The 26,397-nt window shown below is 39.9% G+C and overlaps 1 protein-coding gene across 4 annotated transcripts in view; it reads right to left on the reverse strand.

Moving 5' to 3' along the window:
- A1cf (APOBEC1 complementation factor) overlaps positions 1-26,397 on the reverse strand; it is a 79,072-nt gene that overhangs the window by 18,146 nt on the left and 34,529 nt on the right. For all 4 annotated transcript variants that reach the window (XM_048438830.3, XM_048438829.3, XM_087908003.1 and 1 more), the window contains 4 exons: positions 21,320-21,454; positions 18,842-18,972; positions 7,482-7,720; positions 5,250-5,414 (listed from right to left, as the gene is read on the reverse strand). In XM_048438830.3, the coding sequence (XP_048294787.1) occupies positions 5,250-5,414; positions 7,482-7,720; positions 18,842-18,972; positions 21,320-21,454 (670 nt within the window). The remainder of the gene's footprint in view (positions 1-5,249; positions 5,415-7,481; positions 7,721-18,841; positions 18,973-21,319; positions 21,455-26,397) is intronic.

Raw genomic sequence — 26,397 nt, forward strand, 5'->3', positions numbered from 1 at the left:
CCCAAAAGACCTTGCTAATCTGGGAGGTTCAAAGCAAGGTATAGGTGTAAGAAAATGCAAGTGGACCTAGAACAAGGTGATGTGTTTCTGAACAGGGAACTACTGCATGTAGGCGTTACTGCATGGACGGAGAGGAGAGGCAGGTATATCCACTGGCTGCCGATGTCTTCTCCCAGACTCTGTTGTGGAAGAAACGTTGCTGTGTAATAATTCATGGACGTGAGAGAAAGGATGATTCCCCAGCCTATCCCCGCTGCTCAGTTTCACCCCAGGAGTATAAACCCCGCCTCCATGTCTGGGTTAGTGTGACCATATGAAAGGCCTGATTTCAAGTCCTGTGCTAGAGCATCCATCCAAGTCTGCTTGGAAGAGAGGGAAGCTCTGGGCATGCGGATGGGCAGTTTCATTGAGAACCTGATGTAGTATTTATCTGTGATGTATATCGTATAGTTCAGTACTATTATCTTTATTTCCACGATGACATAAAGAACAATGTTCAATGGCTTTTCTCAAGTTCTTTTGCTGGTAAGTGATCATGATCGAGTCTGATTCTGGACACTGTAGAAAACTGAGGTGAAGACTAACTCACTACTATTTGAAATCTTATACACATGCTGCCCCTGAAAATACCCTACTTTATTTTCTATAAAAGAACTTTGGAATTGGTGGAGACTTTATCAATATGGTATGTTTAATTAATTTTACTTTACTTTCCTGTAAATATTAGGAGGCTATGATTTTGACAAAGGAGAATTTATAATTAATTCACAGAGCACACAGCTAAAGTCTAGAATTAATGTCCTATACCCTTAATTAACACCTTTAAGTTAAAAAAAAAGTTGCTTCTGGAACATCTGACGTCTAAGGTAATTTCCGTCTATAGTGTGGAAAGGTTGGAAAAAGATATCAACTAATTCTAACTTGTTTCTTTATAAAGAAGGGTTTGTGTACATACATAAGGATTTACTATAAAGATGCCAGTTATACCACAGGAGAAACAGCAAAATAAAACAAGATCCGTTTTCTCAGAAAGGATTACATATGATTCATTTATACAATCTCCACTTAGTTTTGAAAGAGACCAGAGCCGACGTCCGTGTACTCACGTGGAAGGATCCAAACCCTATTATCTGTTTCTAAAATTTAAAACAGGATAAAACATAAAAATCTATTCTAAGTATCTCAGCCCACATAGAAATAAACACAAATTCAAGAACACCTACATCCCGAGATACCTGGGAAGGTGGAGCTAAGACTGCTAAGAATGGTTACTGCAGGGATGGAGAGGTGTTGGGAAGGCTGTACATATTTCAAGTATTCATTCATTGGATGCATATGTGTGCATGTGTTTGTATGTGCTCATGAGTACAGTACCTGTGGAGGCCAGAAGAGGGTGGTAGATCCCAGGGAGCTCAGTTGTGAGCCAGGCTCTATGCTGAGAACTGAACTGGGCTCCTCTGCAGGAGCAGTGCAAGCTTTACCCCCGAATCTTCTCTCCAGCCCCAAGAATGAGAACATTTTAATTGACACAGTTTTATAAATATGAGCCATTTCCATTTAGGTCATTGTGTAAAGGCTTCCAGACAGCAGCATAGCCTGTTTTTATGTGGAAGGACTGCTGAGCATATTGATAGTAATGTGTGGTAAAAAGGTAGTTATATCAAGATGGTTGACGCTATCTTTTAATGGTAATTGATCACTTGGTTTTCGAAGCAAGCCTTTTTCTTTAGTTGATGGGTAAGTGGAAACTTGTTTCACTACCGCTTGAGCATGCTGGTTATTTTTCAATTTACATTAGCCTGGGTTTTAAGTCTTCTAAGCCTCTAGATTTTCTTCATTACCCAGAGTTCTCAGAGTCAGTGTGATGTCACCCTATTCCCAGGATGAAGAGGAAGAGGAGAAAAATTCTCTCCCTCTCTAAGATCAGTTTTCTCAGACTCAAGGCTGCTGAAGCATTAGAGTCTGCACTCTACCCCATGGTTCAATGACTGTGCGTTACCTTCCTCTGGAACAATGGGTGGCATGTAATCTAAGGATAAATTTTCAAACTTTGCAGTTGTTTGCTTCTCTCTTCCCTAGTCAGTACTTGGCTTCTTATGATAATCATTATACAGAGCAAAATTATTGGGTGAGATGGAGAAAATTAAAGCCACGTGAACCCATGAAGCACAGGGTATATGATTAAACTGAACTTTCGGGTCAGTCTCTTCATTCCCTTTGTGTTTCGTGGAGCGATGACAAGGGTCCATTTCACAGCTTGTCTTGGTAAATGAGAAGTGAAAAGTTAACCAAGATGGCCTCTGTCCCTTCACCCCACTATGCTCCCTGCTATATAGTTTCCCAAGGGGGAAAAAGGTAGCTTTAGCTGCAAAGTATATCACCTTCACTTACCTCTTGCCTAGTGCCAAGGATACTAGAGCTAGTCTCTCAGTAAACACACACAGTGCCAAAGTATTTTGAGTCCATTTCCAAATGCTCCAAGAACTCATGTTAGTCATGTAGTATTTATATTGCTAACAAATTTGGGTGCTCGGAAATTTTTGCTAATATCCTAACAATTATGCCTGTTTGGGAGTGGTAATATTCAGACACCTCTCCTTATGGAGGGCTTCATTTGCAAACATCTGAACACAGAAAGTAAATTAGAAGGCAGGGGTTCGAATAACACGATGTGGGTTTCTCTCATCTAAGAACTAACCAGGCCTAACCATACTTAGAGACCAAAGAAGAACCAGCACATTGAGGGTTGCACGGCCATAGACCAGCATCTGTGCAATAGCAATGGCCGCATGCCTCACTTTAACAAACTCATCCTTAGTGCTTGCCATCCTTTCTCATGGTAGTCTATCAGCAAAGACCTAGATCTGGGATCCCAACACAGGAATTAGAAAAACAGACTCAAGGTGTGGTCCCCAACCCAGTAGCATTAGCTTCTCTTGGGAACTAACTAAAGACAGACATGTGGACTTAGCCAGATGGGGTAAGCAGGCTGTGTTTTTAGCAGCCCTCCAGGTGAGTCTGTTACTGCTGAACAGCTTAAGGACTCAGATTTCGCAGATATTCAGAACTACAGAAGACACCCCAGGCTACACAGGGACAAAATATTGATGGCCCAGGGTTTTTGTGGCAATTTTCATTTGTTTTCCAGAGTATGAATGTAGCATTTTCCCAGGGCAGTCAGGGTTCGAATATATATATATATATATATATATATATATATATATATATATATATATAAACAGAGTTAGATTTCCAGGGGATATTCACGTTCTTCCAAAAGACCTAAACCTTAAAAATAAAAATTTAATATCATTTTTCTCTTTCCACAAATTTTCGACTATATCCTCAATATACTAGATCCTTGCGCTGGGGAAGAAATTCGTGACTTTCTTTTTCTTCTCTTCCTAAAGCAGATATCTGCTAACTGTTCCTATTCTTTCCAGAAGGTGAAGCAGGATAATATTAACATCATACACATTGTTCTAGAACCCTGAGGGTTGTGCCACTGACCCAAGAAGTGTCTTGGAATCGAGGGAATTCTTTAAGCTGACGACAAAAAAGGCTAATATAGTAATGCTGGGGGTGGTAGTGGTTAGAGACATGGGAGGAGATGGAGGAGGAGGAGAAAGAGAAGGAAGAAGTTGGCATTCATCACTTCCTTACAGCTTCCAGAGCACCAGTGTCTAGGCATAACTGTCATAAATGTACAGACTGGACCAATAACTGCTCACTATAAAAGAAGCAGTCTTTTGGTAGTTCCTCATTCTACCTCCTTTCAAAACAAAAGCCATATTTTAATTAGATGGGAAAATAGGTATTATTCACTCCGGGAAAACAAAACATAACCTAGGATGGGTGAAACACACACACACACACACACACACACACACACACACACACACACGTTCCTAGACCTACACAACTCCATTGGCTTTCAGTACCCATCTAGATGGGACTTCTCTTAAACACGACTTTCCCCTGCATTCCAAGAGTGGGATGACTGAGCTATCACTTTCTGTAAATTCCTTCCCCGCACAGCTCGTATCTCTTATGTCCTCCGCAGTGCACGGCATGTTAGAGCTACCAACGCAGTCCGCAGCTGCGTGAATGAGTGAGTGCATGGAATGTGGGCTCTTAAAGCTGTTAAAGCTGGGGCCTGCCAGCTGCTAGCTGTGTGACTGTTTAACTACTCTGGGCTCTGGTGTTTGTGTGTAGAAAATAACAGACGTTACGAAGGAACCTCCACGATAGGGTCGTTAAGAAGAATAAATGGCATGTGATGTGAACACGCCCACTCTAATTCTAGAGGAATTTTTTTTTTTGCAGTTTCTGTATTAGGCACGGATTCACAGCTGTTGGTATATAGCCACACCATGATCCTAAATGCCAGGGAAGGCAGGGTTCTTGAGGCTGAAGGAAGATAAATGTTTGAGAAATCATTGAAAGGGAAAAAAATGGTATCCCTGCCAATTATCTGCAGAGCAAATCATAAGTTATCATCCCATTACATACATGTAACATTGTGTCCACTTACAGTTAGAAACAGACACCCTGAGAATGTGAAGACTGTCAGAGACTTAACATAACAGCACCACAGCCCACGCTTGTCAGCACCCTATAGAACTTGCCAGAAGCCCAAGACATTCTCAGTTGTGGGAAGATGTTTCTATAATAAACACAGGCTGAGGTGGCTGAGAATGTTCCTGGACATCCTGATGGAACTGGCTAGAGATGTGTTGGGTTGTTACCCGGGGTAGGTTTCTAATGCTGGCACGTGATGGAGTGGACCTTGAAATCTACCAGACTGATTCTTATCACCAAGGAGGAGTTGCTCAGAAATGTCAATCACAAAGAGGTTGGGAAACCTTGTATTGGTGAGACCTCCAGTAAGAGGCAGGCGTCACTAACATAGTAAATATTTACTTAGTTCTTAGTCTGAGTGTCTGGGGACAGAGGAGCTAATTAGAGGAAGAAGAACTCACAGAGTGTAGGTTAGCAGAGGTAATGTGTATTCATCAAATAACACACAGGTAAATATAAATCATAATATTCCTAAATTATGTAGGACCATATGTCTGTAGGACCATATGTCTCTTTCTGATCCAAAAATGGAGAAATAATTGAGCAATATGCAACCAACTAGGAGAAGGGGCTAAATACAAGTTGTTCTTTTTAACATCTGGCTAATGACCTCTGGCCCAAGTGCTTTAAAAGTACATTTTGAAAAAGTAGTTGTACGTGTGTCCTACCTGGCTTAATACTGTTGAATTCTTTCTCAATCGTCTCTTCTGAGGTAGACAGCATAAGGTTCCTTACATAGAGGATTTTCACTGAAGACATCGTGTCTTCATCAACTTCGACTTCTGGCTCTGCCCAGTCTACTGCAATAGGATGTCCCCACAGCTGAATTCTTCCTGTTGACAATGGGCAGAAGAACGATTAATTATTTAGAAATCACGACATCATCTCAGCTCACACTGATGGTCTTTTAAATTGAACTGACCGTCAAGGTCTTAAGTGGCGACGACCACTAAAAAAGATTCTTATTGATTTTAAGACATTCAAATAATGCGAGAGCTGGACAGAAGAGACTTCTGTGTGATGAGCGGCTTACCATAATGACTGAATGTAAAGAGACATAGGATGTGGTTTGAAATGGAGAAGAAGTGAGGAAGCGGCGGGCACACTGGACTCTCTGGACAGCTTTTACAAGGTGGGGGTAGTTTTTAAGGGGAGATAATAAAAGGGGAGAAGAGCTAAGAGTGGATTCAGGGCTCAGACAGTGTCTGACCCCAAGGAGCGTTAAGAGGTCACTTGACAGAGACTTAGAGACATCTGGGAAGAGGGAAGAGGGTATCTCAATTAAGAAACTGTCTCTATCACATTAGCCTAGCCCCCTGTGGGTAGAGGTGCCACCCCTCGGCGTGTGGTCCTAGGTTATATAAAAAAGGCAACTGGACATGAGTTAGCAAGCAGGCTAGTAAGCAAAGTTCCTCTGAGATCTCCGTTTCCATTTCTGCCTCCAGGGTCCTGCCTTTGATGGACTGTGTGGAACCTCTAAGCCAAATGAACCCTCTCCTCCCTAGCTGGGTTTGGACACGATTTTATCACAGCAACAAAGACCCAATCTGGAAAACAATCTGTTAAACTGGGGGACCCAAACTCAGAAAGACACAAACTGTGTTTTCTCTCTCATACATATCCTAGCTTGGAATGTGTATGCATGTGTCTGTAAATGCGTATAAATGTGGATAAAGTTTGAAAACCTAAAAAAGAGAACAATTTTTTTTTATTAAGAGTTCTGATGAGACTGGGTAGGGCAGAAGGACACATGTGGCATACGAGAGGGCAAACATCTAGGGGAAGCTTATGTAGGGGACCAGAGGATGTAGAGAAAAAGATGAGGCAGAAGGGGAATTTAATAAGACACTCTGAAAATGTCACAATATCTCATGTCTTGCTTGCTGATTTACAGAGCACATACACAGGGTTGGGACATAGCCGAGTGGTAGAACGTTGGCCGAGAAAGCTCACTCTGTTGAATCAACAGCACTTTAAAAAAAAAGCACAATCAAGAAAAACTGTACAAGGACAAAATGAATCCAGAGTTTTGTTGTCCCCAAATCTGGTGGCTCTCATAGTTTTCCTAAGAGTGGACAATAATGCCACTCTAGATCAGTGGCTCGAACCTGGGGTCGTGACCAGGTTGGTTGTAAGACATCTGCATTACAATTCATAACAGTGGCAAAATTATAATGATGTAGTAGCAATGAAATAATTTTATAGTAAGGGGGTCACCACAACGCGAATAACTATGTTAAAGGATTGGAGCATCAGGAAGGTTGAGAACCCCTGCTCTGAATTGTTTCTTCCACTAATAAGAATTCATGTTAGCAGCTGACTGCGGATGTTTTAGTGAACATTTTACAGCAAACCGAGGCCCTTTGAATATTTGCCTGCGTTGGTCTGACCCAGGCAGTGTTGTTGGGTAATTAAACTAAAGAATTGTTGCTGGGTGCCCACATGTGTGGCTGGAGCACCTAGCAGGGTGTCTAAAAAGAATGTTTGCGTTTCTTCTCTCCAATTAGATGGCAATGATTTAGAAATTGGGAAACATATTGATAGCCTGTCTGTCAGTTACCTTTGGGATGGTGTGCACTACAGGTTGGTGTGTGTCTACACTGTGGTTGGTTGACCACAATCCAATTCTATCTAGCCTGTGAACTTAATCTATATACAGCTGTATCTGCGATGGATTTGTCTAATCTTAGGAAGATTCGTCATGGAGGACACCCTGTAGGATGGATCAAAGCTCTCCTGATGCACAGACGTGTAACTTTCCAAAGCACATCTGTGTAAACTTCAGGGAACTGAGTCAACTAGGAGAAAAAGGAGCAAGACGAAGAGTTTAGAGGCAGTCGAGCAAGGAAGCTCAAATATGGCCTGCCGAGGCTGTTGGTCTGAGCTGGACCAACTCTCACCTGGCAGCAGCCTTCTCCTAGCCATGGCGGCTGCGCGGTGACTCTCATATTCCACGAAGGCGAATCCCCGGTTTTTGGTTTTGTCTGCCGCGCTTGGGTAGACGATGACATCAACAACTCCGTCTGTGACCTTTTTCATCTCTGATAAGATTTCCTCCCTCCTTTTGGTTTTGGGGATTCCTCCCACAAATAATCGGCAATTGTCCACGCTAGCACAGACTCCGAGGAGACGCCCATTCCTAAGGGGGGGAAACAGTTTTTGTAGGTGACAATCCGCGTGAAACAGAAGGCGGTGACAGAGGTTGCAGATGTGTACCGCTTTTAAAGACAGTGTGCTTTCTTTAGAGGTCCGAGGATGTTTCACAGACAGACACATCTGCCCTTATTCCTCTGGTGGTACCAGGGCTTGAAACCAGGGCCTTGCAGTGCATCATAGATTTGACCACTGACCTCCAAACATTTAAGGAAGAAAAACAGAGAAACGTTGATTATCGCCTGGTTTCTTTATGCTGGATGTGGGTTCAACACGTGCACTCTATTCTCATCACTTCCCAGCATTCCAGGACCAAGGCTTCTACACTGGGCTCCGTTCCTCAATTCACCTACTTACGCTGTGCCACTGGGTTTTGCCATGCCTCCTGATTCATGTATAGTGTCCTCAGGCCGAGACAGTTCTGATATGATTGGCATTAACCCTCCCCCAATCAAAACAAAACTGAAAAAAGCCAGCAAGTTTGCTCAATAGGTAAAGGGACCTCCTGTTAAAAAGTCCATTGGAGCTGGGTGGTGGTGGGGCACAACTTTAATCCCAGCACTCTGGAGGCAGAGGCAGGTGGATCTCTGTGAGTTCAAGGCCAGCCTGGTCTACAAGAACTAGTTCCAGGACAGGCCCCAAAACTACAGAAAAACTCTGTCTCAAAAAACCCAAAAATCCAAGAACAAACAAACAAACAAGCACATTGGTCAGAGTTCTATCTCTGGACTCACATGTGAGGAGGCTAGAATGGATTCCCACAAGCTGCCCTTTGACCTCCCCACTCAGAGTGCACACACACACACACACACACAAAGTAAATGAAAATAAAATAGAAATAGTCGCGTGTCTGTAACAGATGATTTTCGTATGTCGACTCAGTTTTCCAACACAAAAGAGCCTGCAAGGTGAGCAAAACGGATGGGATTTCTGTTTTACAAAAAAATGAACTTGAGATTCCTAGAAATTAGGTGATAAGGTCTTATTAATTCTGGCCCTGGGGCCTCTCTTTATTCTACTTTGTGGCATTGCCTATTAGTAAGATGAAAGGTGTCTTCGCCGGCATGGCTATCTGGCAAGTTTTAAGGGCACATAACTGTTGCCTAAACAGACCTCCCCTGAAATAGACACTAACAAATTAAGGTGAGGCCCAAGCCAGAGGTACTAAGATGGCTGCCATCAATTAAGAAATCCAAACTGTAAATGAGCAGTCTCTCCCAACACAGGCCTGTTTTAAGACAGTGTCTCGTAGAGTACCACAGTATACTATCCCTGGCTCTTTTAAAACACTTTCCTAGTTTTATGTGTGGGAGTATTTTGCCCACATGTATGTGTGTGTATCACATGCATGTGCACAGAACAGGGATTTGGGTCTCCTGGGACTGGCATTTCAGAGAGTTGTCAATCACCATGTGGGTGCTGTGAACCAAATCAGACCCTTAGCAAGAACAGCAAGTGCTCCTAACTGCGGTGCCATCTCTTCAGGCCCTGATCCCTGGCTTTGGATCACTCGATGTCAATGAACAATTGTCAAGTCATCCAAAAATGTCTTCTTCCTTTCTAAGTGTCTTTTAAGGGTGGGCATTGTGGCCTCTGGCTGAGAAACTCTAGTAAAACAAAGACGGGCTTTCACGCTGATGGACGCTTGCAGTCCAACAATAGTAACACGGAAGCATGTTTGGCAATTAAAAAACTGCTCAGTTTTTTAAAAATAAGAATATAAGAATAAATACATGGTGCCATTCTGTTTTTGAAAGAACATAGAAAGTCTGGGAAGACAGTCAAATGTCAGCATAGTATCTTAGGCACCACGGTTGTGGGTGAATAGTTTTAATTTTTATACTATTTGCTTTCTGATGTTTTCTATGTGTTAAATATTAGGCTGTAAGCTTTATTAATAACTTGAATTACTGAAGACAGTGAGGTATCCTTAACAAATACTCCTTGTTTGTCATGAGGAAAAGGTTTTCTCTAAGCAAGTGGAAGATCAGTCTGCTTTGCTTGGAATTGGGGGCTCTTGATTGTCAGGGGTCACTGTCTGATTATTGCTTACCCTTTTCTGAAGAGCCAAGGGCAGGAGTCAGAATCGACAGACCCATCTCATTCCGGTGGCATTTCCCAGAGGATGCAGTTTCTTGGGTAAGGGGTTCATAAAGTGATCTTCCTGTTTTTTGGTTTTATTTGTTTTGTTTTCTCATTTCATTCTATTTTATTTAGACAGGAGCTCAGGCTACTAGCCCCAAACTCACTATATAACCATCTACGACCATGAATTCCCAATTCTGCCTCTCTTTTGGGATTGCAATTGTATACCACCATACTGGTTTACGTGGTTCCTGGATTAAAATTCAGGCTTTGTGCATGCTAGGTTCCAGCAAATGAGTTACATCCCTAGCCGTAGTCATGTGTATTTTAAATTTTACCGAATAAAGCATAAATACCTCGCTCACTTATTTGGAGATCATATTTTTGATGGTTACTAGGCTATTCTGGTATCAGTTGCTAGCAGGAAGAGTCTAGAATTTCTAAATTGTACGACTGGCCAACATCCTTTCCCAGAATTGCCTGGAGACAATATACAATTTCTCACAATTTAAAGACGTGACTTTATTGTCTCCAGAAGCCAGGCATTCAGAGGATGCTCAGTGAATATTTGATGAGGAGGAAGATGATGTGCTAGCCGTGGGTCTTTTCTGGGCAATAGCCTCATCCACCCCCTGAGAAATGATGGCTCACAACAAAGTATAGTCTCTTGTTCCTTTCTGGAAGAAAGGGTTTCTATCTGGCAGACTGACCAAGGCGGAGTGGAAGTTGTCAAGAAAACTCTGGGTCTCTTCTTGACTAGGTCATGTTGAATTTATCTCACCTCCTAATTTGTAAATGTTCTCTGTTCCTTTACCTTGCTTCTGGCTTCCAATTGCCTGTGATCTTGGCCACTTTCTCTTTCCAAGTTTTTTTTTATCACATTTATTTTTCACCCTTTCTTTTCTCCCTACTTACCACATCACAATTAACAGTTAGCTTACAGAGCACCTGGTCCTCTGAGGTACAGGAAGTACCTTATCTTAGTTTATTTTTATGACATCTGTGAGTTTTATAGAAAGGAGAGTGAGATTAAAGAGGAGATAGGTAATGAACCGTCATCCTGGTAGCGTGATGGATTTTAGTTTTCATACATTTCTATTTTCAATAGTATTGGCAGACTGCATGGATAATCATGAGTAGATACAGCAAGCTATCAGTCAATCCCATGGACATTTCAACTCAACAGGCACTCTTAGATAGCCTTTACTGATAGCGTGTTCATGTCACAGAAGACCGACGGATGGGACTCTGTCCATCGCCAAAACAATATAACTAGAATATGAGTTTGTTTGAGTGACCACCTTAATCTAGCTGGACTGTTTTTTTTTAAATGGCATAGATTTATACTTGTTTTTATTTTTTTATTTAATTTTATGTGTATGTATGAGTACCTGCATGTATGTGTGTGTGCCATGTTTGTGCCTGGTGTCTATGAAACCATAAAATAAGGTCAGATTCCCTGGTATTGGAGTCACAGACAGCATGTGAATGCTGGGGACTCAACCCAGGTCCTCTGCAGGAGCGACAGGTGCTCTTTAACCACTGAGCTATCTCTCCAGCCCCTTGAATGTTTTTATTTGTGATTTCATTTTAACAACATGAATCTTATAACTCATATTAAAAAGCCAGGCTAAAGTATAGTTTTGCGTAGCCTTTTCCACATTTGCCAGTGTATTTTATTTTTGTATAATATTTAGAGCATTTCTGTGTGATGTGACCAAGTGTAAGGATAAAAGTGATGTTCTGAGAAGTCGAAGGAAAAAAAATGTCCGTATATTTTCTTGTTGTGAATAGAGTCTTTTACACACCGCACAGATTTCTTTTGGGTTCATAGAGGTATGTGTGGGAGGGAAGACCTATTTGTACTTCCTCTCAGATTGTTCTAGAACCCAACCTTAGGACTGACTAGCTAAGCAGTAAAGGTTGCTACACCCAGCTGTTTTTACTTAGCTGAAGTTGGAAGGTGGTGGCTCACGCCTTTAATCCCAGCACTTGGGAGGAAGAGGCAGGCAGATTCCTGTGAGTTTGATGCCAGCCTGAGCTACAGAGTGAGTTCCAGGACAGCCAAGGCTAGTTGTTAATTGCTGCACAGGATCATGAGGATGCTTGTAGTTTGATGTCCTTCCATATAAGTAGGGAAATATTAGAGAGAAAGGCACTCTTTCAGCATTTATCAGATTTAAGCTTCCATCAATTTTTAAGTCTCATCTGCACCACAGGAGAGGGGTAAATGTGGAAAACTGGATCTTGGGCTTGAGCTGTGATAGCTTTTATCATCTATGGGAGATGATGTTCTGAAATTTTCAGACCTCTTTGAATTATCTCTACAATTAAACCCAGGAAACGGATATAGTCTCCACTTTTTAGGTGAAAGTTGTGGCTGGAGAGATGAGTCAATGGTTGGCGTATGTACTCTTACAAAGGACCCAGTCTGGTTCTCAGAGTCCATGTAGGATGGCTCACAGCCACTTGTAAGTTCAGCTAGAGTAGATCAGATGCCTCTTCTAGACTTTGCAGATGTGCATGTGTGTATGCGTGTGCCTGTGCACCCAGGAGTGTGCACACATGTAATTAAAATAAAGTAAATCTTAAATAAATGAAATTGACTCACAAAGAAGCTAAACTGCTTGCTGGACCTTGAGTAAAGCTTGGTTGACCCAGAGGTTTGCTGTTCCACTGATCCTCCCAGGTGGCCTGGGCCTTCCTTAAGAAAGGATTTATGGCAGGTTCTGTCTCAAGCAAAGTTTAGCACTCAGACAGTTTTATAAAACATATTGGTTCTACAGCATCAGTAATGTTCTGGAGCCCTCCTGTGACCCCATGGTTTTAAATGACATAGAAATACTGTAAGTATGAACCATGTCCTGCCTCCTCTCTCACAGTCACCCTACATCTTGCCTGGAGTGTCTAATGTGCATCTGTAAGGTCAAATACCTCAAACAAACATTTCATATGCTTCCTGATTTTTCCTACTCTTTCTGTCCCAGCTCCACACCCATTGTTACAGATACTTGGATCCAAATCCTGTGTTGTATTCCCTGATTCTCTGTATTCACACTTTAAATGCCACATCTAGGGGCCCCTCCCCCAACTCCCTTGGCTTTTCTTCCCAGCCAACAGGAGTCCTTCCTGCAGGTAGGCTCCCCCAAAACCCAATCTCATCCACCTGACCTTCCAAGCTACTAGCCCCACCTGGTCCCCAAATTCACCTATCCTCCTGTAACCTTGGTGGAACTCTGAAACACAGCTTGCTCCAATACTGAGGGGATCAAGAGCTTGCTACAACACTGAGCAGACCAAGAGAGAGGACCGAGGGAGCAAACCAGGAGAGAGGACTAAGAAAGCGGGCTTAGAGAGATCTCAGAGGCTTCCTGAGACACAGACATTGACAGTACAGAGAAGACCAAGATAAATTCCCAAACACGCTGACAGCCACTGCAAGAATTGGAACAAGGCGCAAAGATACTGACAGCCTCATTTGAAGGAAGAGATGGGTAGGCGCGAATGCAAGAATTCATCTAACAGTCTAAAAAGCAACATGGTCACACCAGAATCCAGTGGTCATACAGCAGGAAGACTTGATCATCCCAACCCAGAATAAGCAGAAGAAAAAAACTTTAAACATAACTTTGTGAAAATGATGGAGACCTTTAAAGAGGAAATGAAAAACTCCCTTAAAGAAATTGATAAAAAGACAAACAAAAATGGAAGAAATTAATAAATCCCTCAAAGAAATCCAAGAAAACCAAGAAAAAATAATCAAACAGGTAAAGCAAACAGTTCAAGACTTGAAGACTGAAATAGAGGCAATAAAGAAAACACAAACTAAGGGAATTCTGGATGTGGAAAATCTGGGTAAACGAACAGGAACTACAGAGACAAGTATAACCAAAATAGTACAAGAGTTAGAAGACAGAACCTCAGGTGTTGAAGGTACTAGAGAGGAAATAGACTCATTGGTCAAAGAAAACATTAAAGCCAACAAATCCTTAACACAAAACATCCAGGAAATCTGGAAGACCAAGAAAAGACCAAACCTAAAAACAATAGGGATAGAAGAAGAAGAAAAACTGCAGCTCAAAGGCACAGAAAATATATTCAACAACATCATAAAAGAAAACTTTCCCAACCTAAATAAGGCTATCCCTATGAAGGTACAGGAAGCTTACAGAACACCCATATAGATTGGATCAAAAATAAAAATGTTCCCTTGCCATATAATAATCAAAATGCAAAACATACAGAATAAAGAAAGAATATTAAGAGCTGCAAAGGAAAAGGGTCAAGTAGCATACAAAAGTAGACCTATCAGAATTACATCCAACCTCTCAATGAAAACCATAAAAGACAGAAGGTCCTGGGCAGATGTGCTGTAGACACTAAGAGACTATGGATGCAAGTCCAGACTACTGTACCCAGCAAAGCTTTCAATCACCCTCAATGGAGAAAACAAGACATTCAAGGACAAAACCAGATTTAAACAATATGTATCCACAAATTCAGCCCTACAGAAAGTACGAGAAAGAAAACCCCAACCCCAGGAAGCTAACTGCACCCACAAAAACACAGGCAACAGATAACCCCCCACAAGCAAAAGCCGAAGAAGGGAAACACACAAACACCACTACTGAAAAATAACAGGAATTAACAACCACTGGTCATTAATATCTCTTAATATCAATGGACTCAATTCACCTATAAAAAGACACAGGCTAAGAGAATGGATACGAAAACAGGATCCAGCCTTCTGCTGTATACAAGAAACACACCTCAATCTCAAACACAGACACTATCTCAGAGTAAAGAGTTGGGAAAAGGTATTCCAATCAAATGGACCTAAGAAACAAGCAGGTGTGTCTATCCTAATATCTAAACAAAATAGATTTCAAACTAAAATCAATCAGAAGAGATGGAGAAGGACACTTTATACTCATAACAGGAACGATCCATCAAGATGTAGTCTCAACCCAGAATATCTATGCCCTAATACAAGAGCACCCATATATGAAAAAGAAACATTACTAAAGCTTAAATTGTACAACAAAACCCACACATTAGTAGTAGGAAACTTTAATACTCTGCTCTCTCCAATGGACAGGCCAACCAGACAGAAATTTAACAGAAAAATAAGAGAACTAACATGTCACGAATCAAATGGACTTAACATACATTTATAGAATATTTCACCCAAACACAAAAGAATATACCTTCTTCTCAGCACCTCATGGAACCTTCTCGAAAATTGATCACATACTCGGTAGCAAAGCAAACCTCCACAGATACAAAAAATTGGAGTAACTCCCTGTGTCTTATCAGATCACCATGGATTAAAGTTAGAATTTAACAACAATACTACTCTCAGAAGGCCTACAAACTCATGGAAATATTGAACAGTGAACTACTGAACAACCCCTGGGTCAAGGAAGAAATAAAGAAAGAAATTAAAGACTTCCTAGAATTCAATGAAAATGAAGGCACAACATATCCAAACCTATGGGACACTACGAGAGCAGTGCTAAGTGAAAAGTTCATAGCACTAAGTGCCCACATAAAGAAAATGGAGAAAGCTCACATTACTGACTTTAACAGCATACCTGAAAGTTCTAGAACAAAAAGAAGCAGACTCACCTAGGAGGAGTAGAAGACAGGAAATAATCTAATTGAGGGCTGAAATCAACAAAATAGAAACAAAGAAAATAAAACAAAGAATCAATGAAACAAAGAGCTAGTTCTTTGAGAAAATCAACAAGATAGACAAACCCTTATCCAAAGTAATCAAAAGGCAGAGAGAGAACATCCACATTAACAAAATCAGAAATGAAAAGGGGGACATAACAACAGACACTGATGAAATTCACAAAATCATTAGATCATACTACAAAAACCTGTACTCTACAAATGGAAAATGTAAAGAAAATGAACATTTTTTAGATAGATACCATATGCCAAAAGTGAGTAATTTAAACAAACCTATAAACTGCATGGAAATAGATGCTGTCATCAAAAACCTCCCAACTAAAAAAAGCCCAGGGCCAGATGGTTTTAGTACAGAATTCTACCAGAACTTCCAAGAAGAACTAATACCTGTGTTCCTCAAAGTGTTCCACCTAATAGAAACAGAAGAAACATTGTCAAAATTTTTCTATAAGGTTATAGTTATCCTGATACCAAAACCACACAAAGACCCAACCAAGAAAGAGAATTACAGACCAATCTCACTCATGAACATGACTACAAAAATACTCAATAAAATACTGGTGAACTGAATCCAAGAAAACATTAAAAAAAATCATCCACCATGATCAAGTTGGCTTCATCCCAGTGATGCAGGGCTTGTTCAACATACAAAAATCTATCAACGTAATCCTTCATATAAATAAACTGAAAAGAAAAAAACGATATGATCATTTCATTAGATGATGAAAAAACATTTGACAAAATCCAATATCCCTCATGATAAAGGTCTTGGAGAGATCAGGGATACAAGGAACATACCTAGATGTTATAAAAGCAACATAAAGCAAGCCAACAGACAACATCAAATAAAATGGAGAGAAACTCAAATTTATTTTCACTAAAGTCAGGAACAAGACAAGGCTGTCCACTCTTTTCATATATCTTTAATAGTTCTTAAGGTTTTGGCTATAGCAATAGGACAACAAAAGCAGATCAAGGGAATTCAAATTGGAAAGGAAGAAGTCAAACTTTCATTATTTGCAGATGATATGATAGCGTCTATAAGTGACCTTAGAATCTCTACCAGAAAACGCCTATAGCTGATAAATACCTCCAGTGATGTGGCAGGATTCAAGATCAACTCCAAAACTCAGTAGCACTCCTATAAACAAATGATAAAGAAGCTTGGAGGCAAATCAGAGAAACATTACCTTTCATAATAGCCACAAATAACGTAAAATATCTTGGGACAATACCAAATAAGTGAAAGACTTAATTGACAAAAACTTTAAGTCTTTAAAGAAAGAAATTGAAGAAGATACCAGAAAATGGAAAGATCTCCCTTGCTCTTGGTAGGTAGGAGCAACATAGTAAAAATGGCAACCCTACCAAAAACAATCTATAGATTCAATGCAATCCCAATCAAAATCCCAACACAATTCTTCACAGACCTTGAAAGAACAATAATCAATTTCATATGGAAAAACAAAAAACCCAGGACAGCCAAAACAATCCTGTAAAATAAAGGAACTTCTGGAGGCATCACCATCCCTGACTTTGAGCACTATTAAAGAGTTATAGTAATGAAAACAGCTTGGTACTGGCATAGAAACAGAGAGGTTGACCAATGAAATTGAATCGAAGACCCAGATTATTAATCCATACACCTATAAACACCTGATTTTTGATAAAGAAGCTAAAATTATATGATGGAAAAAATGTAACTTCAACAAATGGTGCTGACATAACTGGATGTCAACTTGTAGAAGAATAAAAATAGATCCATATTTATCCGTATCACAAAACTCAAGTCCAAATGGATTAAAGACCTCAATATAAATCCAACCATACTAAACCTAATAAAAGAGAAAGTAGGAAGTAGCCTTCAATGCATGGGCACAGGAGACCACTTCCTAAATATAATCCCAGTAGCACAGACACTGAGAGCAACAATAAATAAATGGAACCTTCTGAACCGAGAAGCTTCTGTAAAGCAAAAGACACAGTCAGTAAGACAAAAGGGCAGCCTACAACCCCACATTGTACCGAGGACTGATCTCCAAAACATATAAAGAACTCAAGAAATTAGACATCAAAATTCTAAATAACCCAAATGAAAAATGGGGTACAAAACTAAACAGAGAATTCTTAACAGAATTCTATATATAGGCCGAACAAGGTGTCATCCAAAGAGAATAGGTTCCCAAAAATCCAGAACAGCCTATATATAGTAGGAAGGGTCTTGGACCTTCCCCGAAGCAATGTGCCTTACCCTCTCTGAGGACTGGGATGGGGGTGGGGTAGAAGGGTGTGTGGAGGGAATGGAAGGAGAGGAGGGAGTGGGAACTTGGATTGGTATGTATAATGAAAAAAGATAGTTTTCTTTTTTAAAAAAATAAAAATAAAAAAAATTAAACTGAAAAAAAAGAAAAGAAAAGAAAAGAAAAGAAAAGAAAACAGAAACCCCCAAAGCCACTCCTGGTCGTCCCCTTCCCCTCTTGCAGCTTCCCCAGTACGTCCAGTTCTTAACCCTTTCTGTCACTTTTGCTTGTGATTTCCTCATCTAGTCTCCATCATTGCTTGTCTAGGTCTAGAATGCACCTCAGCCTTCTACATGGTTTCCCTCTTTCAGTTCGCTGCTTACCCTGCACCCATGGCAATGCTTTAACACGCAGAAGGCTAATTAAAATTCTTTCCTAATGCTAGATCTTTATATCAGTAAATCCAGATTCTTCAGTAGGGCTGATGTTCTCCACCTGTACTGCCTTTAACCATTTTCTTTCTTTTCCCCTTCTTGATTTCCTTCCTGTCTTTCATACATATCAAATGTCAAATTTGTTTTAATTTTAGGAATTTTTGTACTTGCAATTCATTGCCTTTCTCCTCTTAATAACCTTGTTTGGGGTCTGACTGTCTTGACTGAATTTTTCATCCGAATATCAGACCATAGTTTACTTTTCCAGACAGCATGTTCTTAAAACAACCAAATTCAAGTAACACTCTCTTCACACAACCTATTCCTCCTTGGTTTTCTGTTTCAAGTTCTTTATTTCATCTTTTGTATTTGTGTCCTATGGGAACAGAGAATACCTTGATGTATTTCAATTCTTTTAAGCAGTATTCAGTACATATTAATGAAATTAGTTAATTAATAAATTTTATCTATGTGAACTTTAGCACCTCATGCAATAATGAGATTAAATAAATGTTTAGACAGATCGTTTACATCAGAAAATGATCTAGCATTTTATTTCAGTTTGGCTGGCTTGTACACATGCTCCATCACGTAAACTCGACACAGGTGAATTTCTGGATCCAGTTTGAGTTTAGAAGATGAGGAACTTACCTAATTTCATAATTATTAAGTTGCTTGATTGCGTTCTTGGCTTCCTGCTTATTTGAGAATGTCACAAATGCATAGCCTCTGTTGTTGCCATTAAAATCCATCATCATTCTCATTTCATAAATTTTACCAATCTGTAATGAATAGAAACAGAACATTTCTATTTACATATTTATACTCCCAAATGTACTCACATGCACACACACACACACGTGCACACACATGCACACACAAGATGCTTGCAGAACTGCCTCCTGCTGTGTTTGGCATTTGTAACCATGGGAATGGTTTGCATACTTTTATAGTGGCTTTAGATTAATTATCTAACTCATGGGAAAAGCCAAGTTAAATAATGAAAATAAGGACAAATGGCATTTCAGCCTCAGCTAACGAAATGTGCTTTTGGCTGAGCAAATGACCTTTTGTCATACAACTATCTGGAGATTTATGTAACGTCTTGCGGAGCCAAAAGTGCATTTGTCATCAGAAGTACAGTTTCTTGTTAGATTCACCCAAGCCTTCTGGGTTTTCTTCTAATGTCTCTGTGGATTGACCTTTTCTTGGCTGTAGTCTGTCACTGACATGTAAAACAGGAAACAAGGATACTCTTTTGGGACCTTGCTAAACTAACTTCCTGGCTGTCTTTTCCCACTGCCATGATGTCAGAATAAATATAGTGTATCTCTTAGGGAGGTTTCTTCTTTTAGCAGTTTCTAGCTTGAAATGAATGCAATCTTCAATACAACTGACAGAGGATCAGAACCTCATAGCAAAGGAGTCCTTGCTTTCCATCTATCTGTCTATCACTCCTCTGCGTGCCCTTATTGTCCTTCTCCTGTGCTCCAACTGTTTTGAACTAACCCAGACTATGCAGTTTATCACCCAGTTTTGATAAGCAGTTTTGATAAGAAGGGTGGTCCAAATACAAGCACTAGCTACGTGGGAAGAGATGCCAGTGAGCCTGCATGTACTTCAGCTCTTGACGGCGCTTTGCTTAGCCTCAGTCCACTCAACTCCAAGAACTCGCTGGGGAGCGTCTATTTCTTCTTGGTGGAAGAGTGAACATTTTTCCTGTTTCACATGTCACCCATTCCCATTTTCATGTTAAGAATTAGAAAAATGTACAGGATTTTTCATATTTTATCTGAGATTCAGTGTATAAAATCAGTGGCTCCCTACCAGAGGCTGCACATGGTGGCAATTAATTTTTGCCATTTAGGGGAAGAACCAAATTCTAATGCTCAGTGTGCTTGCTGGAAAAATACACCCGGCAGCATATTAAAAACTAACTTTAAGATTGCATTTTTCTATAATCTGAGTTTAGTATTAAAATGCCATGTGGAACTAGGGAAATATTTGCCTTAGTAATCATGTAGCATTGAGTAACCATGTTCTTAATCTGTTCAGTATATTAAGTAAGATAATCAATTCTACTTACAGAAGAAAATTTTACTTGAATCAATATGTGTAATACACAAACTTAAGCCAGGCAAGCATACATAATTTCTTACATGAAATGCTGCACATGGATTTCTTACATGAAATAAAGTCATATTAAGATGTCAAGTTGGAGCAGTATCTTATGTTTGATGGATTGCTCCACTGTCCTGTATTGTTAGATACTTGGGGTTTGCAGTGATTCAGCTGCTAGGAGAGAAATGGGGGAAGAGATATGAATTTGCAAACTGTCAGCAATTCAAGTTATTCATCCAAGAAGACAAAGATCCGGGCAAAGGCACAAGTAATAAGGAGACAGCTGATGGGGAGGTTTTCTCTCTTTCTTTCTTTCTTTCTTTCTTTCTTTCTTTCTTTCTTTCTTTCTTTCTTTCTTTCTTCCTTCCTTCCTTCCTTCCTTCCTTTCTTTCTTTTTAAATTGGTCTTATTGACCTATACATTTTTCTCTGCTTCCATCCTTTCCTCTCTCCTCCCCTTCATCCCTCTCCCATGGTCCCCATGTTCCCAATTTACTCAGGAGATCTCGTCACTTTCATGCTGTCCATAGCTGATGTGAGGGGATGTGGGAGAGAATCATCAAACTGGGCACTGGGCAGATGGCACCATGGGTGATGTGCTTGCTCTGTAAGTACGAGGACCTATGCAAATCCAGATGTAACAGCACACATCTGTCATCCCAGAGCTCCTACACCGAGCTGGGAAGCCAAGACAGGAAAATCTGGAAGGTCATGAGCTAGGTAGACTTGTATATGCAGTAGTGAACAGTTAAAGACCCTGACTCAAACAAAATGTAAGGTGAAGACAGACACTGATGCCGTCGTCTGACCACCACACATGTGTTGTGTTGCTTTCATCCACACTTACACCCCAAAACATAAACATACACACACACACACACGCACACGCACATGCACACTGTATACTTACGTTTTACAGAGACATTTTTTAAAAAGTTGAAAAATAGTTAAAGCTAACTAAAGAGAATAATATTTTTCATCTGAAAGAAGAAATTAATTTTGGACTCACTTTTTCACACAATGGTATGAGTTCATCCTCAAAAAGGTCCCGGGGAAGTTTTCCAATAAAAATCTCACAGCCCCTTTCTGGGGGTGCAGCATCCCAGCCTGGTGGAGGACCACCATATTTTCTTTGTCCATTTTCCTGTGTGTCCAAGGAGGATGGTGTATGAAGGAGAGAAGAAAACATCAGAATCTTTAGCTTGTTTTCCTTATTTTATTTTTTAAAACATTTTAGTTAGGGATTATTTTAGGGAATATTTGTCATTGTCGAGTAACAGTAGTCGACGAAGAAGACAAAAATTAAAGACTTGTCTATGCCTATGTGAATCTTAACACTTTTCTGCTTCAAAGACTTGCTCAAGATAAACATGATTGACACCTGTAAAGTGCTGAGCAGCACACGAAGGTATTTGTGGATGTCTTTACACAATTTCTCATTAGTTACAATGTCTTAGAGTGAGAGGCTGCACCCTAGCACAGCAGAACCCATCACAGGTATGGGCAAAGAGACAGAATCTGTGGCTTTGTGTTGTTTTCTGTTTTGTTTTAAGAAATTATTTTTGTTATTTCATTTTACTGTAGTAAAATAGCTCAGGCCCAGTTTCTTAACATTTGAGGAGACAGGTTATCCTGCTATTGTACGAATGTCCAAAAGGCAGGTCATCAATAATTCTGACTGTCCCGGCCATCTGTGCTCTGATTTAGCTTCATGGTTGTGTGTAGTGGCGGCACGCTTAGAACTGGAGCGTTTCGATTCCATTAGTTACTTGCTAGCTGCAGAACTTTAGGCAAATAACCTCTCAGCCCTCCATTTTCTCATGTGCAAAGTGGGGGTAACAGTAGCCTTTCCCAGAGGGTAACCTGCATCAAATAGACAAGGTTGGCCCTTGGCCCTTAGCCTGTAATCAATACTCAGCTGTTATTAATTCCTTTCTTCCTCTCCTAATTCAAACAATAGAAAGACCATTTAAACAGCAAAACATGAATATCAACCCTTGGAGGTGTGAGGTCGTTAATTCGGGGCCTAACTGCTGCTGAAAGATTTCAGCCTCTTTCCAAAGATGACAGTATTTGTAAGATGTTTCCTAATGCTGCCTCTTTATGTGGGGAGCAACGATGTTCTCAGTCCAAAGAGCACTCTCTTTCATATTTCTCTCAGACTTACTAGATATTTTTTTTTGACAGGAATGACACTGGCATTTCCCTCCAGTGCCAACTATCCAAAGTATGGGCACAGACTGGCACTGCTGATCTGCTGAAGCTCATTCGTTGGAGGACAATGAACAAGCTACAGTGCCCTTCAGCACGGTTGGTACTCCAGACCATAGCGTTTTCTTAAAGGGCTCAAATATTGGCATTCTTTGCAAAAGTCACTGTTAATAGATTAGATAGTTTTGTGCCAGGATGTATAGTGTTGTGTAACAAACGTAATCTCTGGAGTGGAAAGAGAAATGCCCCAATGGATCACTCCCCTCATCCTCGAAAGTAATTACTGGCAGAAGCTTTAATCTGCCTTTCCAAATGTTTTCTGTGTATACTTTTGAAAGATGTTTCAGTTTAAAGACATTGTTTGGTGAGGTGGCTGCTTATTGTAATATCACTTCTAGGCTCTCTCTATACCAACTTCAGTTTTCAATGTTTATTTATTCATTATTTATTCTTTAAAATGATTTATTTATTTTTATTTCATGAGCAATAGTGTTTTGCCTGCATGAATGCGTTTATAAGGGTATGGGTACCTCAGAACTGAAGTTACAGACAATTGTGAGCTGCCATGTTGGTGCTGGGAATTGAAGCTGGGTCCCCTGGAAGAGCAGTCCATGCTGTGCTCTTAACCACTAAACCATCTGTCCAGCCAGCTTTCAATTATTTTGTCAGCATTTGATCTAACACTCTTCGCATTGCAGTCTTTAAAAGATGCCTGTAGTGAGAGTCACCTCTTTATTCGGAGTTAATTTATATGATGTTTCTTTAAATAATAAGATGAAAGGATGTATTGTCTTAGTTACTTCTTTTGCTTCAAACCATTGGGCATGGTTCATCTTACTAAATCTTTCAAGCTTCACTTACAGAGTGCTTGTAATTTCTTACCCTCAACTCTTAAAGGATTATCTAGCAACAAAACCTTCATATCACTAACAAACCTGAGAAATGACATACTTTATCTTAGTTAAACAACAACAAAAACTACCCCACCCAAGAATCTGTATCTTTATCTCCATTGAGAGTTTTCTAAACATGTCTATTTAATATTTATGATGACAGCCAAAGCTTTATTTTCTGGTGTTCTAATACATGAATATTAGCTCCTGTATGCACATAGCGTCCTAGACACAGAGCGGGGTCATGATGCAGGAGCTATTGTTGTCCCAGAATACACGAGGTCTGGAAGCAGCTTCTTGAGGTCACAAAGTTGTTAAAGAGAGAAGCCAGGGTTTGAACACAGGAAGTCAGCTGGGGTTCATCACCTTAATCCCTATATATTATGGTCTTGATGTTGGAAAGCCTAGGGCCTTATGATCAATACAGATACTACACTCAACAAATAAAGATGCTTTTCCTGCCATTAATCAGAAAGTGCCCTGCCTCACTTAAAACTCTTTCCAACATCCAGTCATTCAATTACACAAAATTTTGGGGAGAACATATCTCACACTGGTTTATACAGAGGGGCGTATAATTAGTTCTGGTCATCATTCGCTCCCTAGGCCAAATATTTCCATTTGGGTGATGGCTATCCTTCCTACATACATTCCTCTGTATCTCAGATATTTATAATACCTAACTGTTTGTTAGAATACACAGTATAAATTTGGCCAATATTTTCACCCCTCAGATGGAGGGAATCAAACTCATATTCCGTAATGGCGAAGTGGCTCTTCGGGAATCATTGAATACATGAGTTTCCTTTGAATTGAAAAGAAAGAAGCAACGAGCAGAGTGACCTTCCTAAGTCTCACTTCTATTGTCTTGATTACTGTAGTTGCTAAAAATAATAATGTGTATGTTATGGGTATGAGAGCTCCATTGCCGACATGCTTTAGAAGCTCATTAATTGTGTTTTTGTGGTTTCTATCAACACACAAAAATACCCAATAATAGCCTTGGGGTTTGCAGAGTCCGACCAGTTTAGAAATGACCTGAAGTTCACGCAATGGGGGAACATTTGCCTTGGGAACCACCCAGTATGCCTGGAATGCAGCAGCAGGAGAAGCCCAGAGCAATTTGAGGCAGGCACTAGGCATTAGTCACAGGGTGAGAATAGCTGTACATTGCTCTGAAAGGACAGTGGACTGATATTTCAGGCCCTGTTTTTATAGCTGAGGAGTTTAAAATAGGTAAAGCCAGACTAAAACTGTGCCTTTCTCTCTGGCTGGTATCCGCAGGGCCTCCTTCTCCTCTGCAACCCAAACATATTAATAGTTTAGGAAACAGATTAGAAATACTTTAGAGGATTTTTTTAATGTGAGAGAATGTTTATCAAACTCTGGGCACTTTTACCTTTCTTTACAATTAGGTTTTCCCAACGTTTTCTGTTTCCGCACCCACATAAATAGGTAGAAAACTTTGAACTGTCTAGTTAAAATTTGAGTACTCAATTCTAGTTAGGAATACGGTTTCTTTTTTAAGTATTGCATGCTGAGGCTGCCTAGGAACTTAGCTTATGTCAAGAGTGTTCAGAATTTCCTCCTCCACAGATATTTCAAGTTCTTCATGATGAAATTATGGCTAGCATCTTCTTGACCTCGGCTAAAACAGGTAACTTTGTTTAGTAGGTCTTCCTGCACAATAAATCTAAGAAGTAATGCTGAAAGCAAGCTGCTTATTTGTCCACCATGCATCAGAGCCTATCGTACTGGGAAAGTCTACCTTCTGGAGGGTTTGAAAATGTCAGCTCTTTGCTTTTCTTAGCTTTCCTTGCAGCTTGGATGGCTGTGATTTTTAGTAGTAATAAATCTGAGTTCCGGCACAAAATTTGTAACGGTTCAAACGTGAATATTGAACACTTGGTGATTGTGGGTGCGTTTTCTTCTCATTATAAATCTGTGAGGTGCTTTTGGATTTCATTCATTTAAGTTTTCCCTTAACCTGGTTTCCAAATCCAAACTTGTGAAATTTGAATACATGTACATATGAGCAAAGCATGTTATCTATGTAATATATGTGTATACATATAATATGATAAATACATAATATATTGAGTTCATTTAGCAGTGCTCATATATATGTATGTAACAATAATAAAGAATAATAGATCATAAATTTGGGAGAGAGCTGAACTTTGAGATATGGGAGAATTTGCAAGGGGAGAGGGAAGGGTAGAAATGATGTCAATACAATACTCAATTATGAAATTTTCAAAAAATTTTAAATTAAAAAAATACAAATTTTTAAAGATGTAACTTTTTTAACATAAGGTTTTCTGTTTGATTAGCCAGAATTGTCTCCTGCTATTTACACATAAAAGTAACGGCAACAAAACAACCGTTCACTATCATGGAGTCAGGTATTATGTAAGTCTTTGAATACAATAACTCACACAGACTTCCTCACGTGTGACTGAGGGACCACAGACACAGAATACCCCTAAATTCATGCACATAGCATTAATGGCAGAAACTCAGTGAACCCTAAGACCATGCTTTTAGTTGCAATGTTGTTTCTCATGGTTCATACATTATTATTTACATCAATATTTTCCCCCATATTTTATGGGGAAAAACGGGTTCATAGACATTGCATAAATTGTCTAAAATTCAAGCAGTTTATATAAATGCAGGAAACACTGTACTGAAGGTCCCATGTTTCTCAACTGAGTGAGCTTTATGGCGTATTTGTTATTGAGAACTTTCTTCCCATGTTCTTTTTAGGTTAGTCAACCTTTTGCTCTTAACGCTGCTATGCCTACTTTCTTTCCCAACTCCAGCAAATAGGTAGACCAGAAGGTTTCTCCCTGGGTGTGAGCCCACTTATAAACAAAGAGATCATTAATGAATGACCCTTCATCCATTCACTATTCATTTCAGTTCTTTTAATGACTCTGGGGATTTTTATGCTGTCTGCAATATTTTTTCTGATTGTCTT

Source organism: Myodes glareolus, chromosome 7 (genome assembly GCF_982192425.1).
Source record: "Myodes glareolus chromosome 7, mMyoGla1.1, whole genome shotgun sequence".
Taxonomy (NCBI): domain Eukaryota; kingdom Metazoa; phylum Chordata; class Mammalia; order Rodentia; family Cricetidae; genus Myodes; species Myodes glareolus.